The sequence below is a fragment of the Protopterus annectens genome, chromosome 9.part0 (genome assembly GCF_019279795.1).
Source record: "Protopterus annectens isolate FY-2018-M chromosome 9.part0, PAN1.0, whole genome shotgun sequence".
NCBI lineage: Eukaryota > Metazoa > Chordata > Ceratodontiformes > Protopteridae > Protopterus > Protopterus annectens.
In genome coordinates this window covers 695,167,628-695,183,191 of record NC_056743.1, presented here as the reverse complement: position 1 = coordinate 695,183,191, position 15,564 = coordinate 695,167,628, and the positions used below count along the sequence as shown (strand labels likewise).

General features: G+C 35.7%; 1 protein-coding gene across 1 annotated transcript in view; it reads left to right on the top strand.

Annotated features, from left to right (window-relative positions):
* The window catches only part of LOC122810570, a 945,872-nt gene that overhangs the window by 536,239 nt on the left and 394,069 nt on the right, over window positions 1-15,564 (top strand). Inside the window, exons 14-15 of the mRNA XM_044082150.1 lie at window positions 12,350-12,859; window positions 12,913-14,179. Of these exons, the coding sequence (XP_043938085.1) occupies window positions 12,350-12,859; window positions 12,913-14,179 (1,777 nt within the window). The remainder of the gene's footprint in view (window positions 1-12,349; window positions 12,860-12,912; window positions 14,180-15,564) is intronic.

Below are 15,564 nucleotides of genomic sequence, written 5' to 3'. Positions count from 1 at the left end.
CCCCATTCCCCTCTTTGTTCAGTTCCCAAAACACAAATATTCCTTTCAGTCCCACACCACTTTCTTTGTATACCAAAGTACATATGCTTTGTGTGAATGTCTCTGTAGTGTTGTATTTCCTGTACACACAGTTGTGGTTAATGTTCTCTCTTACTGTTTATTTACCAGTACACAGTGCATTTTACCATATTCTATCCCACTGCTACTCTGCTGTCTTTCCACTAGTGCAGCTGTGACATGTTATAAACCCTGTTATTTCTCGTAGTCCCATTCCCTGAAACCACAGCATTAATATGCAGAATTTTCTTCCATCTTCCCCCCAATTTCAATTCCTGAGAAGAGCAATCATTACCTAGAACCCTGTCCACCATATCCCATGCCTACATATCCCTAACATAGCATAGAATGCCCCTGCCACTCTTGTAGCTAACTCCTTAGTAGAAAGGTTCTTCATCATAGAACACTTACTGCCCTCTGTTACTGTAATGCTTCCCACCAACATAGTGAAGAATGTTTACCTCCTGTTCCCTGCTATGCCGTCATGCTCCAGCACTTTGTGAAAACAGAATATACTTTCCCTTCCATCTCCCTCCTGTACTCTCATCCTGTCCACTGGCATACTGCTGAAGGCAGTATGGCAGATTACCCATTTACATAATGCATACCCTTACAGAAAAAAATAGTTCATAATATTTTATGATTTTTAAGCACAGTTTAATATTTCTAGAGTAGCAGACATTCAGTGCACCATGTTCAAATAACAGATGCCCTTATTACTCTGGCAATATTTCCTTTTGGCACAGCATAGCATGTGTTGCATGGTGGTCCTTGTTATATAAACACCCCACCCTGCCCTTGCTTCATAGATACCCCCAACTGCTAACTGTATTTACATATACTGTAGGAGCAACAGGTACACAATAAATAGTTGCTGAAATCATGTGTACCTGGCCTCTGTGCTGTCCCTCCTCAAAATCATATACTTCATGGATCATCAGCACAGAGCTTTGTGTACCCTTCTGCTGGTGAGACGTAGGTTTGACATTGTGGTCCAGGAGACACTGTCTCTGAATTTCAAACAGCCAGCACCAATAAACTCCACCCCCCCCCACAAAAAATAGTATTAATATGATTTGCAATGTAAGTGACAGTTGGATGAAAGCAACATTGATCTTTTTGTGGAAATGTGTATTGCAGCTTTCTGTATTAGTTATACTTTTGCTACTGAGCTACTGACAAATGCTGATTGTACGAGGTGATTTCAAAAACAGTGAAGTGAGCATACCTCTCAAACTGTATACCTTCAAACCTTAAAAATCATAGCATTGTCCCTTAAAAATCAGAGCAGAGGTTTGGACAGAGGAGCAATTTCTTATTTTTCACAATTGAAGGTCTTTATTTACTAAACCCAATATAATTTAACAACGAGTCTTTGTACAGGCTTTAGTGTATGGATTTAATAAAGTATGTCCTCATAAATAGGTCTGACTTTATGAGGGGCCTCTTAAATCTAGTTGGAGCAAGGCTAAATCTGAGGGTCAAAATCATATAGCCTTGCTTAAATCATAGCAGTTGAGAGGTATGACTGTGCCCTTAATCATGCTGTTTGCCTTGAAGCATCTGACAAGGGCCATCATAATAGAAGTATAGCCATTCCTAATATACAGTTATTGTTGCAGAGAAAAGGAGTCGACACAGCTCAGCTAACACTGTTGCAGAAGGAAATTTTGGTCATGTACATGGATACAAACAGGTAATGTAATTCGCTTTCCCGAAATCATGAATTCTGTAGCTTAGAATTGTATGAGAGTTTAAATGCCAAGGTGGTAGTAATTTTAAGTTATGTATATGTTAGTCAAGAAAGTGAACAGGTTTTCTATAGACCCTTTTCATCCATGGCCTGAGCTATATTGGTCATGGCAAATATTGCAGAAATGGAATATATGTGTTAGTAATAAAAGGCTGAGAAGATGTTGACACTCCTAATTAACTGGTACTAACAAAGCAGAATTATAAATGCAGAGCATTTTGAGGAGGCATAAACATTAGTGCACCTGCTGTGGATGTGTATGATATTTAGAAGTGCCCCCCCCCCCTTACTATGTACACTACCAAATATTACCATTTCTAGCACTAAAGGTATGATATATTTGCATTTTATTTTTTAAGTAAGTCAACCTAGGTTTTTTAGAACTGCCAGCTCCTGCTGTGATACATTGAAAGGGTAAACCCACAGCACCATACTACCTAAATTATTGAACACACTACTATATTTTCATACTAATTGCAACAATAGCATGATGTCAACCTGGTTTTCAAGTTGGAATGTCCTGCTTTGAAAAAAAAAAACATTTGTGGTATTGTATTTGTCAAAGCACAGTGCAAGCAAATGTTCTAAAGAAGAGAACTGTTTTGATTTCACAGAATATTTTTGTACTGTATGCAAATCACTGTCCAAATAACTTTCTGATATAATTTTAAGATGTAGCCATGCACAAAATTAAGCAGAAGAGAAACAAACAAAACAACAAAACACATTGTAGAATAACTGGTAAGGGATTTCCTTGGAAAGCAAAGATATCTGAGAATACCACTATACACTTAATTAACTTATTGAAATTTGGTGATAATAGCTGTTGGAGAGCTGTGTCCATGTGCCCATTGTTAAGCAGGACTTCGGACTTCATTTGCTTATGATTTGTTTGCACATAAATATGTATTATTTAATAATTGTATTTCATACTTAACTGATAATTTTTATACTGTTTACTGCTACACTTTGGACTACTGCAGTTTTATTGTTTGGTTAAGCCTTTGCAGTTTTATATTGATGTTCTTAAGCATTTCTTTTATTGTTTATCTGTTTGTGTAGTTATTTGGTTTAAAGTTGGTTATTCATTACAGAGTTTCTAATTATTTTGAAGTGCTTTGATAAAATCTGTATAATAATATTGAATCAGATTTTGGTGATGTGAGGCTGGAAAATGTCTTTGTTTTCTTATTTGGAGTAGGAGGAACTGACATGTCTTTAACAGATAATTTCACTTGAACATGAAAGCTCTACTGTCTTTTCATTCAGCATCAGAAAGGCTGTTGCTTCATTTTTACAAAAAAGTTTGACTTTAATGGAGTTGATTTAATTGCTCATGGACAGAGTAAGAGTACAATGTTTTAATATTCAACTTAATTAATGGCCGTAGCACTAAGAACATTATATTTAGATGTTTACATGAAGCTGAAAGTATGACTGTATTGACGTTTCTTCATATAGCTCATTCAACAGGCCACAAGCACAAGATAGTATTGAAGGGGGCCATATGTCCAGGTTTTATTTCTTACATCACATGTGGTGTGGGCAGCATCTGAGTTAGATGTTTTACAATATGCAGGCCAGAAGAGGACTGGATCCATTCAAGTAATGGCTGCTACAGAGCCAATTCTGTTTTGTTCTTAGTATTCACCATCGTTGTATTATCTTGCTATGGTCTGTATTAAGCCACTTTATATTATTGTTGCAGATTCTACCTATCCATAGAAAGAAAGAGAGAGAGAAACTGGCTCAACATTCCTTTAACTCTATGTATACTAACATATATATTTATTTATTTTATTATTTATTCTTTGTTGTCAAAGTTAGTCCTACTAGTTTAGAAGCCTCTTTTCAGTGGAGTCCTGAGGTGGTATTTCTACTGCTAGGGGAAATTTGGCCAGTGGTGCAACAGGGAGCAAAGATCAGAAGACATTGAGTTCTGTTCCCAGTCTAGGTGACTGGATTACTGACACTCCAGTACAACACTGGGCGCTGCCGCACTCCGGGGTGTATCATCCTTCAGTGAGTCATGACTCTGAGGCCCCATGTGTCTTAGCTGGTAGTAATTCAGGTGGATATAAAAGATCCTGCTGCACCTGTCAGAAAGGATAGGGGAAGTTTCCCAATGCCCTGGCTGTATTCTTCCTAGTAGTAGACTTTATTAGTGCTTAAAATCTTGAACAAATGGTTAATAATCTAACTAGTGGCGATAGTATACATGGTGATGTAGTCCTGAATGAATCCTGGAAAAGATGGAGATGTAATAGTCAGGTACCACCATGTCAGTTGTGATCATAAGATGCTGCTCTACTGCACCATACTTAATGCAAACATCAGTGGATGTATCACCCTTTAAAACCCTTAAAATGAGTGATTATCCTCAAATTGTTATTTCTGAGCCTTTTACATTGGCCACACATCATAGCAGACTAGACCTTGAATTAAAGTCAGTTGTTCTCTAGTTAACTTGATAAAGAAAAAAAAAATCCATGTTCTTGACAGACTGGTGTAGCAGCTCAGTTAGCAAAAAGAGAGCCAGTAAGCTGTGTAAGAATGGATAGTAAATTCCATGATAAAAAAGGCATCGCTTTTTGGTATACAGGATGCTAGGCTAAAGAAAAATCAGTTATTTTTAGACATGCGTCACACAAGGCTAACTCATCCTGTAAGGAATAGTAACACTTAACTGGTGTCTAACTGCAAATATTTAATTTACATTAATTCTTACAGGAGAAGTTGTTTTGACCCACTACATACAGCCACTGAACTGGTAAAGCAAATGATGAACTACACAGTGCATATTATAATTTTCATCTTGTTTGCTACCCCATCCATATTCATTGATTGAATAGCTAGCTAGCTTATTACTTAACTACAAGCCTATGAATCTATGAACTACTTAACTGTTTTCATCATTACCAAAAATGTAGCTGTGCCAGCCTTGACCTATGTAATAAAAAAATGCATTTATTATGGGATTTGGTGGATAACCAGGATTTTTTAACATCTTTCATAGTGCCATTAGTGAGCACATAATCTTTAATTTTTAATAGGATTTTAAAGTATGGCTATGTGGAGTATAGTTGGAGCACTGACACTCTTGTTTCTGTTTATATGTGAAACACAAACCACTTTAACCAATTTCAGTTCATTTGCCCCACCTTGATCTCTAATTAACTAATTGAGCTGAATTGACATATTTCACTATACCATGCTCCTGATTAGAAAATATCATTAATTTCTAATAACTTACACCTGTCGAAGGCATTTGATAATATTCCATATACTGACACCATATTGGTATAGAAAGATGGAACCAGGTTGACCACCAAGATTGTTTATTCCATCCTTGTTAAAACAACCCTTGTCTACATTATTGCATATTGAAGTTGAGTAAGAAAACAGAGGATTATTATGAAGAGCATTTATTCAGACTGAGCTGGTGTCCATAGGATTGTTATGAAGAGCATTTATTCAGACTGGGCCAGTGTCTGTACTGGTGTGCTATGGGAATCGATCATTGTATTGGAACACCTATATAACCTCTCTTTTGCATAAGTGGAACCATCTGCTTTGCTCAGAAAGCGTCCTGATAATTCCAGCTTTGCAAATTAAAACAAAGAGTGAGAAGGTCACACTGAAAAACCAATCAGTAAAAACTAAATGAAAACTCCAGCCAAGATAGAACTTCCAATGAGTGACCTCCCAAATGTCCTGTAACAGAGGCACATGGGATATATGCAAATGACCCTTATGAACATCAGGTGTTTCAGCTATATGGTGATTCTGATTGCCCATGACTTTTACGTTTGAAGTCGTTTTAATGGACAATTTCAGGTCAATAAAGCCAAACCCCACTAGCTATGGATATGCATATTTCAGCCTTGTTATGACCTCGTCACCCTGTGTTTCTTATGCTTAGTCAAACACTCTGCTTGTGCTATGCTGATGAGGTCATAACAAGGCCAAAATATGCATATGTTTTTACAGGGGAAACTCTATACTTGAAGGTTAGAGGTAGAGATATAGCTACCAGGGGCTATGCAAATTGTGATACAACTGGGGTAATATATATATATATATATATATATATATATAGTTACTTGTGGGACCTGTGGTTCATTTTATGTAGGTAAGATGGAAAGAAAATTTAGACAGAGGATTTATGAACATTTATGTGAGATAAGGAAAAAGAATGAAAGTAATGCTCTATATAGACATCATCTATCTTGCCCACAAGCAAGTTATCAATTTTTTGTTATTGAAGTGGTCCCCATTGACCCCAGAGGTGGCGCCTGGGAAAATATGATCGAATATAGAGAACTGCACTGGCAAATAACTTTCGATGCATGCACCAGTCCAGGTTTGAATGATATGTTATCCATCAAACCAGTCCTTAAATTGAGGGCTGCAAAACTATAGTAACCTCAACAACAATCAATTCAAGTTGTTTAAATTGGTATATACCCATTGTTATCCACTAGAGGGTGTAGGATGGTTCATTCAATTTTAAATACATTTTAAATATATATATTTATACTTATTTTTATAATTCTTATTTAATGAAAACTGTTTTTTTAAAGAATTTTAAAGTTTTTGAGGTTTTTATTTATGTATTTTGTGACAAGATATTCAGTATTTTTTCACTGTTTAAAATGATTGCACCTTTATTCACTACATGATTGGTTCATTTTAATTAGGATAGCTATTTATTAACACCTAATGTGTTCTCAGTATCTCATCTGATGAAGTTATTTGGTGACGAAAACGTATAAGGAATTCTGGAGCGTTAATGTGTTTTGGTGTTATGTCCGTGGTGTGGATTTGCTAATAAACTGTTAGTGCTTGAACTACGTGGTCTCCGGTGCTCCTTTTACTTGCTTTACAGTACTGTGGTTGGAGTATTGCACCATATTCACTTTTTGGATTTATCATTTGCATATATCCCATGTGCCTCTGTTACAGGAGGTTTGGGAGGTCACTCACTGGAAGTTCTAGCTTTGCAAATTAGGAAGACTTCTCCATTACACTGAACTGCTAGGTAAATTACAGGGTCTGTTATCACAAATATACACTTAAACTGACTACAGTAACATTGGATGTAATCCTAAAACACATGCAGTTATGCACTTTGAACCTGCAGTATTATCAAAGAATTAAATAATGATGAATTAATCACTAAATTATTATGTATCAGAAGTAGTAGAAAGGATCAAAGATTTAAGATATCTGGTTGTATGGAATCCAGGTTCCTTGGTGGCCTGATGTACTGATGCTGTTAGTCATAACTATGAACGTACCTGAGCACAGCTGTTACTACCATGACACATGGTAGGTGAGATGAAGGGGAACATTGGGTGGATTTCAGTAGAAGAGGTAGATTGCGGTGTAACTGTCACATTCACTTGGGACATTCCATTATCAGTATCTAGCCTGGGGACACTGATTAAGTGGAGGTGTTTCTTAGAAGAGGGATCTGAAAGATAATGGGTTAATACTACCGGAGTTCACTGTGTCCTTTCTGGTGCAGAAGATAGCGAGAGGAGGTATGGTTGGTACTCATCAGTTCTGGAAATAGCTCATGTGAATGAACAATACTGTAGTGAGAATTCATTCTGATAGAATCTTAACTTCAAAATGCAGTGAAATGGACAAGGCTGTTTTATGTAGAATGAGATAAATAGCTTTGCAGTGAAAGGATAGCAAATATATAAAAAGGGTCTACTTTGGTGCACAGTAGATTTTAAACAATAGGCTTCTGTTAGTATGGATTTGAAAGCTACAGATCTGCATGAAGTATGAAGGCAGGTTAGGTAACAAATGCAGTGTAGAGAAGACAATGATCCTATCTGAGAGATCAAACATGGAATAAGGTATAGAGTAGCTTTATAAATGAACTACAAATGTAAGTTGTAGTGGCTTTGTACTCTCTAAATTATTCTTGTATTTGCAGTGTACTCCTGAAAACATGGATTCTTGTAATTTTTTCCACTAGGACCACATCATTCATGGGTATGTCTTTCCTTTGACCATTGACCCCTATTTTCTTGTTTATTGTATGAACATCTTTAATGGGTTACCCCCCCCCCCCCCCATACAAATGATGGATGTCCCACTCAATGATTTGTTGTTCTTTAGACTATAACAAATCATCAGCAGACAGCATGAAATAAGGAAAGCACTGGTACTTAGATTTTCATACAAATATGCATTTCTATGCATGTCTCACTGAGGTCATTGATTACAGTAGCATAACTAACATATTGAACCCTGTTTTGTGCCAGATTTCTTCTTCTTTTCTTGCCACGATTATGGGCTGTGGTTTTGCTTGTAAAGTTGTCATTTTATGTAGCGGGAATCTTTTTCCACTGGCTACAGTAGTGGTTTCATAAGTACAGAACTTGACAGTATTTATCTGTTCTGGAGATCAGAGAGGCATATAAAGTGACATGATTTAGCCCACCTGTGATGCAGGACTATGATCAGGGCTTATTAACTTGGCTACTCACAGAGTGTATTGGAACTGGCCACTTGTTGGCTGCATCCAATGAATGGTGAAACAATGGCTAGAAAGAAGTATGTTCTGTAGATGACCTGCACTCTTTAAGACTCATACTATATCCAGAAGAACCCAAGAACCTCTGTTGCAGTCTAAAGCATTTTTCTAAGGTATGTGCTATTAAGATACCCCAACATTTTCACTAAATTTGTAAATTCTGCTACTGAGTTCATGCATATGGGGAGTGAGGTCGTATGCATGCTGAGTGACCATGGTCCAGGGTATATTTATGTGAAAAACATTTGGCTACATGCAACATCTCCACAGAAGACAAAGTGGATATCAACATGGCCTGGCTGCCCTGATATTTCAAATGCTAATGTACTTGTTTACTTCTGCCAAGATGGTGCTTGATTGTGTTAGTGAGTGTGGTCTCTTTCTTACCTCTAACTGTGATTTTGTTTCCCCACAGACACACTATATTTTAAGAAGGTAATTGAGATAAACCCTCACCTTCTGGGTACCATGTCTGGAAGTGCTGCCAACTGTGTTTACTGGGAGTGAGTGCTGGCTCAACAAGGTGAGAAGAAATATTCTTAGTTTATAAATGAAATATTCTTTAATGACGCAGCCTTATCCTTGAAAATTTGACAATGTTTGTAGTGAAAACTTTTCTCAGTGCATTAAGCTATCCTGTGTTCATGGTCTGCTTACTTTAGCAGCCTATAAAACAGCTGCTTCTTTGGGGAGCATCCCTGTACATTTGGTTAGTTAATGTGTAAAGAGATAATGATTACAGTCTGCAGTCTTATCAGTTTCTATATAATAAAAGTAGTGTTTCTCAAATAATACTTTCAGATGTAAGTTGCTGCACACTGTAGTACTTGACTACCTTCAAAATGTCTGCTAAATCCAGATCAGCTAACTTTAGCAAATTGTCTTTTGCTCCTATCTGATCACTGTCATAGCAGTGATTATGTTGCTATAATTTCTGCTGTGCTTTGTTGTGTCCCTTAATACTTCTGTTTTATTTTATTTTTGCTTAAGTGTTGTTCTGCTGACCTGTAGTTACACAAGTACTTTATTAAATTTGGGGAAAAAATAGAATGTTCCATTTTTCTCAGGTAGTATTGGGATGTGCAACTCCAGAAACATTTGTTTAACAGTGGGGCAGTGTCTTTAAGTCCATCTTATTACTTAAAAGAGAAGTGATGTCTTCCATGTAAAGTAATAGGTCTGAGCACTGATGTTTGATAATCAGAGAAGATGGGAGGAATTAGAGTTTTCTCTTATTTTAAAGAATATGTTCATACATAAATAGCACTGATTGTTTCTGCCAGTCAGAGTAAGTCATGTGGTAGCGTGTGTCTTACTAAATGGATTTACCGATATTAAAACTAAAACCTTGTAATGAGTAGGAGTAAATCTCAATGCAAAAACTACAGAACAGTGCAAAACACATAGCAGTTGAGAGTCATAGCAGGTAATGATGCTATGGATATAAAGAGAAAATAAGAAAATTCACCTGGATTTATGCTAGGGAAACAAGAAACAAATGATCTGATATTCTGCATTTAACACAGTACGCTGTACAATGGAAGTGGAGACTGACTGAGGGTCGAGCTGACATGCCAGCAAGCAGAGAAACGATGGTGCTGTACGTACAATGAGGCTACAATATAGGACTATTGATTGAGTAGTTCTGTGTCTTCTGATGTTTCTTATTTTGAATAGTGGCTAAAATACTAAAGCTGCTATGCTGTACAGTACTATTTTGTCCATAAAATAAACACACAGAATATTTTCTTGTTCTAAAGATTACTAAAAAAGAGGTGTGAGAAGTGCTGCATTTCAAAAAGTTGTAGCCAAATGGAAACTTCATGCTGTTAAGTTTGATATGCAGGCTTGAAGGTGACAGTTGGTAATTTAACTGAAAACATGAGCCACGTCATCCTTATCATGGGGCAAGAAGGCAATCAGAAAGCAAACACTGGTTTAAAGGCACTTTGTCAGATGAAGGCCAGACAGAACTCAATGATCTGGGGCATGTTAAAAACAACATTATCTATAGAATTAGGCACACCTGGTGCTAGGGAGGACAACCTGATTAAATAGAGCTCCTCTTTTAGTATAATATCATAAGTCATTGCTAAATTTAAAGACACTAATCATAAGCTCTTTTTGCAAATGGTGGGTGTTGGTGTTTTAGTAAAAACATCTTAAAAAAAATGAATCATATGAATTTTTATAGAAGCTGCTACAAAATAGAATAACTTCAAAATGAGAACACAATTTATACAGTAGATAAAATTGTACAGATCTGAAAAGGAGGCTGTATAGTTATAATTTTCCTTTTTCTGGGAATACTGGAAGTTAAGGAGCAAACAGTCCCTCTTCAACTCATCATGTTTAAACTCACTGTCACTATTCTTAGCCTTCTAATAAAAAAGGTTCAAAAACGGAGTTCAGTAAATGTGACTACAACTGATAGAAAAAATGGTGACTCTGTGATGTATCCAGGGACAGTATTAGTAAAGTTTGTGATGATATCTGATCAGCACAAAGTATAATTTGCATACTCTCTAAGAAAAGAAAAGAAAGGGAAAAGCAGAAAATTATTACAAATAAAAGGTACAATCAAATGACTAAAGATGCTAATTATGGATAAAACATGCAGGATGTTGTTTTCTAATTCTTCTATGAACTTGATTATTATAAAGACACAAATTCTGTACTGTTCAAAAAAGAAGAGTATGTTGAGTTGATAGCGTTTAATATTGTTTAGGAGCAAGGAGTGTATAATTATTTGTATAAGAAGTCCAACAGTCAGCAACTGGTTGGAACACAGCTATGGGCAGCGCTATTTATTGGGGTTTATTATAAACAGTATCATGTACCTTTGTCTTTTTCTTTTCACTGTCTCATTCATGCCACTTTTCCTTAAAGGAAAATTGAATTTTTAGTTTTTTTGTAAAGAAACTAAAGTTGAAAACATATTTGAGCTATTGTTTAATAACTGAAATTTCTATTAACTGCAACTAATTATTTTCACTTACTTTTCTGGAAGAGATCCATTTGAAAATGAAAAGACCAAAAAGTAATCCTTGGAATATCTATATAGAAAGTGTAAATATAATTAAGCGTATAAAAAGGACAGAATTACAGTGATTCAGGGTAATCTTCTGGGGCTGAGACAGTGATAAGTAGACAATAATGGTGCCACTGTCAAAATATTCCAAACTGATTATAACATACCAAAAAGTTTATTATAAAACCTTTAAAACACATTTAAAAATACAAAAATGAAATATTCACTTATAAACATTTCTATTATCTGCTCACTTTTACAGCAGAACAAATAAGTATTGTATTTATATTCCATAACAATTCACAACTTCTCTCTACGTCTTTTAATCAAAACTGGCTTTAAACAAATGGCATTGTTCAAACCAGGAAAACAGTCTGCCTGCAATCTAACTATCCATTCAAACTCTTTAAGTTCTAGAAAATTATTCATATCTCCTTTTCTCAGACCTGTTTGCACTATGTCCAATATTCTAAATTTAAAAATGTGCTGCTCTCCCTTATCTTGAACATGTTTACTTAATGCATTTGTTGCAACACTTCTTCTTATATCAGATTTATGTTCTATAATCCTTTCTTTAAGCTTCCTAGTTGTCTTACCAACATAGAACCGAATGGTCCAGTAAGAAAATTATTACAACTGCACGACAACCCACTACTGAACTTTGAGATGGGAGTGGACCCTACTCAGGTAGAAATGGATAAAACAACTGAGGATTTTAAAGAACTTTTAATAAAATTAGAGAAGAAAGTTCAATCTTATAAACATTTGCAGTGGCAAAGAATGAGCTTTCAGGCATATTTAAAACTAGGTATTGTGCCTAGAGGCTTGAGAATAACAAAAATGCCTTTGTATGCTAATACTTATAGTGACTTATTGGTACAATGGCAACAATTAAATCTGAAACTGGGGGCAGACTATATGAATTTAATGAATACTTTCTTTGAAACCATAGAAAGTAAATTACTTGAAGAAATAGATGTGCTTGAAAATATTATAACAGACATGCCATGCTATCATGAATCATCAGATTTGTACCAAAGTTTCTTGAATCGTATTAGTGCTCTTGATGTAAAGTTGCAACAAAGAAAAAAGAATAAGTTAAAAAGAGACATAGATGACTTTAAATGTAATCGCATCTTCTCATGGCCTCGAGAAGATAGTAAGCATTTTGTCTATAGGAATATGACACAAAATGTAAATGGAAATACAAAATCTAACTATTTAGATCAATTAGATACTTTTGAATCAGTAAGGGAAATGTCTAGTCAAGCAACTAACAGAACTGCTTTAGCGAAGAATGATTCTATATCCCATGCTTCAGATATAGATTCTGTACCTTTAACTGACAAACGTGACGCTACGCAGAGCGTGTTGGCAAATGCTTTGGAGTCGAAAAAGGATCCAGCAGTGCACGCCAAAGTCAGAGATGTTAAAGCAACTTCTGACTCGAATAATGAAGGTGGTAAGAAGAATAACCAACGAGAGATAACTTCTTTTTCTCCCTTTTGTTTAAAGCAACCAGAGAAAGTAATGCCACAACCGTCAACGAAGATTTCTCAGCAGAACCAGCAAGTGCAGCAAACTACTGCCATGGGAAAAAGGAAGTACATCAGTCTGTTAACTCAGAACAAAATAACCAAACGGTGAAAATTTTTAAAGGTACTGTTAATTTATCTAATTTTCAACTAACTGAAGCACATTTATCACTTTTAAGCAAAGGTATGAAATTAATTCCAAATGCTGCGGACAATGTTGTACAAGCTATTACAGATTTGAAACTTTTCTTAAGACAGGTTAGTTTAAAAATGCTTTTTAAAAATGACAATGTGAATATGTTAGATAGATGTAAGAAATTAAGTGTGTTTTCACCAGATTTGTGCCCTATTTTAATTGCTTTCTCTAACATTGTAGAGCATGAATTACATAAATATTATAGTAAAAGTATGATTAAAGGTAGATATAACATAACATATCTGGAATATTTAGCTTTAAAAGATTTACAAACTTGTGACCGAATAATTGTAAAACAAGCAGATAAAGGGGGTGGGGTGGTTATAATGGCCAAGGAAGTATATTTTGAAAACTTTAAGCAACTTCTTAGTGAAGAGGATGTCTTCAAGAAAATAACTTTTTTAGAGGCACAACAACAAGTTGTATTAGTTAATATGGCCATATATGAGTTACAACTTAATGACGATCTGAGTATTGATTTGTTTAATTATTTGGCTGTCCCTTGTCCTAGGATTCCCCAAATTTATGGTATTCCAAAGATCCATAAGGACTTAGAAAATCCACCACTGAGACCTATAGTATCAGGTGGTGGATGGATCACAGAGCCCATTTCTAAATATTTGCAGAATGTATTGGGCAAGTATTTACAAAAGTGTTCCACAGTACTTAAGGATACTAATGATTTTTTGGACACCTTGTATAAATGGTGTAGTCTGTATGAGCCAAAAGAGTATATAATGGTAACTCTTGATATAACATCACTATTTACCGCTATACCTAATACATATGGTGTGGAAGCGATACGAACATTTTTGAATGGAGAAATAAAAATGAATGGAAGGGAAATAGAAAATATCTGTACACTTCTTGAGATAGTGTTATCACATGATGTATTTATATTTGATGGAGAACCATATTTGCAACTAACTGGGGTAGCGATGGGTACCCCAGTTGCTAACACATACGCAAACCTGGTTTTGTATGAATGGGAGAAGGAGGTAATACTAAATACAGATTTTAAATTAAATGAGAAAATACTTCTCTATAAAAGGTTTGTGGATGATTGTTTTTTGTTGTGGGGTGGCTCACAGTTAGAGCTAAATGAATATTTACAATATTTAAATATATCAACACATTTTCTGAAATTTAAAATGGAGACATCAATTACTAGTATAAATTATTTGGATGTGTGTTTATTTAAAAATAAAGGTACACTAGAATCTACAGTACATAGGAAAGAAGTAGATGCCTCAAGGTACATTAACAGAAATAGTATGCATGCCCTCCACACATTTAAGGGAATAATTAAGGCGCAATTTATAAGAATAAGTAAATTGAATACGGTAGAGAGCTACTTTAGAGAACAGGTAAATAGTATGAAGCAGGAATTTTGTAATAATGGATACTCTGAACGAATTATAAGTATGGTACATGAAGAGGTGTTAAAAGAAAGGGCTGATAGATATAGGCCAATACTAAGAGGGGGACTTATAAAAAATCAGGACAATATAAACAAGGGTAATAACGTGTTTAGGTACCTCACTACTTTTAATTTGAATACTTATAGTGTTTGTAAAATAATAGAAAGACATTGGCCTATACTGATGGCTATGCCAGAAATAGTTAGAATAGTGGGAGAAAGGCCAAGATATGCATATAGGAATTCACAAACATTAAAACAAAAATTATTCTGTACACAGGTTTGGGACTTGAAGTTTTAAGGATTACTTACGATAGTGTGACCTGCGTTTAGATAACAGCTGAGGGTTTTTTTTTAACCGTCTTTAGCTTTTATAACAGGGTCGTATTTAAGTGTTATTGAACTACTTGGGAGGTCCTCAGGCAGTCTGTCTCCGTTTTATGTGGCTCCCCTGATTCGCAGCCCTATTGTTCCCTGTATGAGAGGATACAATTAATCCCCTTACAGACTCTGAAGCGAGAACGCCGCTTTTCTACTGTTTAAACATACAGGTGGCTCCCCTGATTCGCAGCCCTATTGTTCCCTGTATGAGAGGATACAATTAATCCCCTTACAGACTCTGAAGCGAGAACGCCGCTTTTCTACTGTTTAAACATACAGGTGGCTCCCTGATTCGCAGCCCTATTGTTCCCTGTATGAGAGGATACAATTAATCCCCTTACAGACTCTGAAGCGAGAACGCCGCTTTTTACTGTTTAAACATACAGGTTGTTAAATAATAGTACCGTTTTGCCTTCAGTTGCTCTCTGCCTTTTAGGATCCAAGGTTATACTTTTACAAGTGTTATTAGCTCTAGGTCTTAGACTTCACCTAAAATTAAATTGGACTTGCAACGGACTTATATCTGGTGCCTGAAAATCATAACTAAAGCTTAACAAGGCTGTAAATTGGTGCCTGTAAAGTACTAATTAAAAGCAAAATAAGGCTGTATAGCCTGCTGAATTTCCCCAAAAATA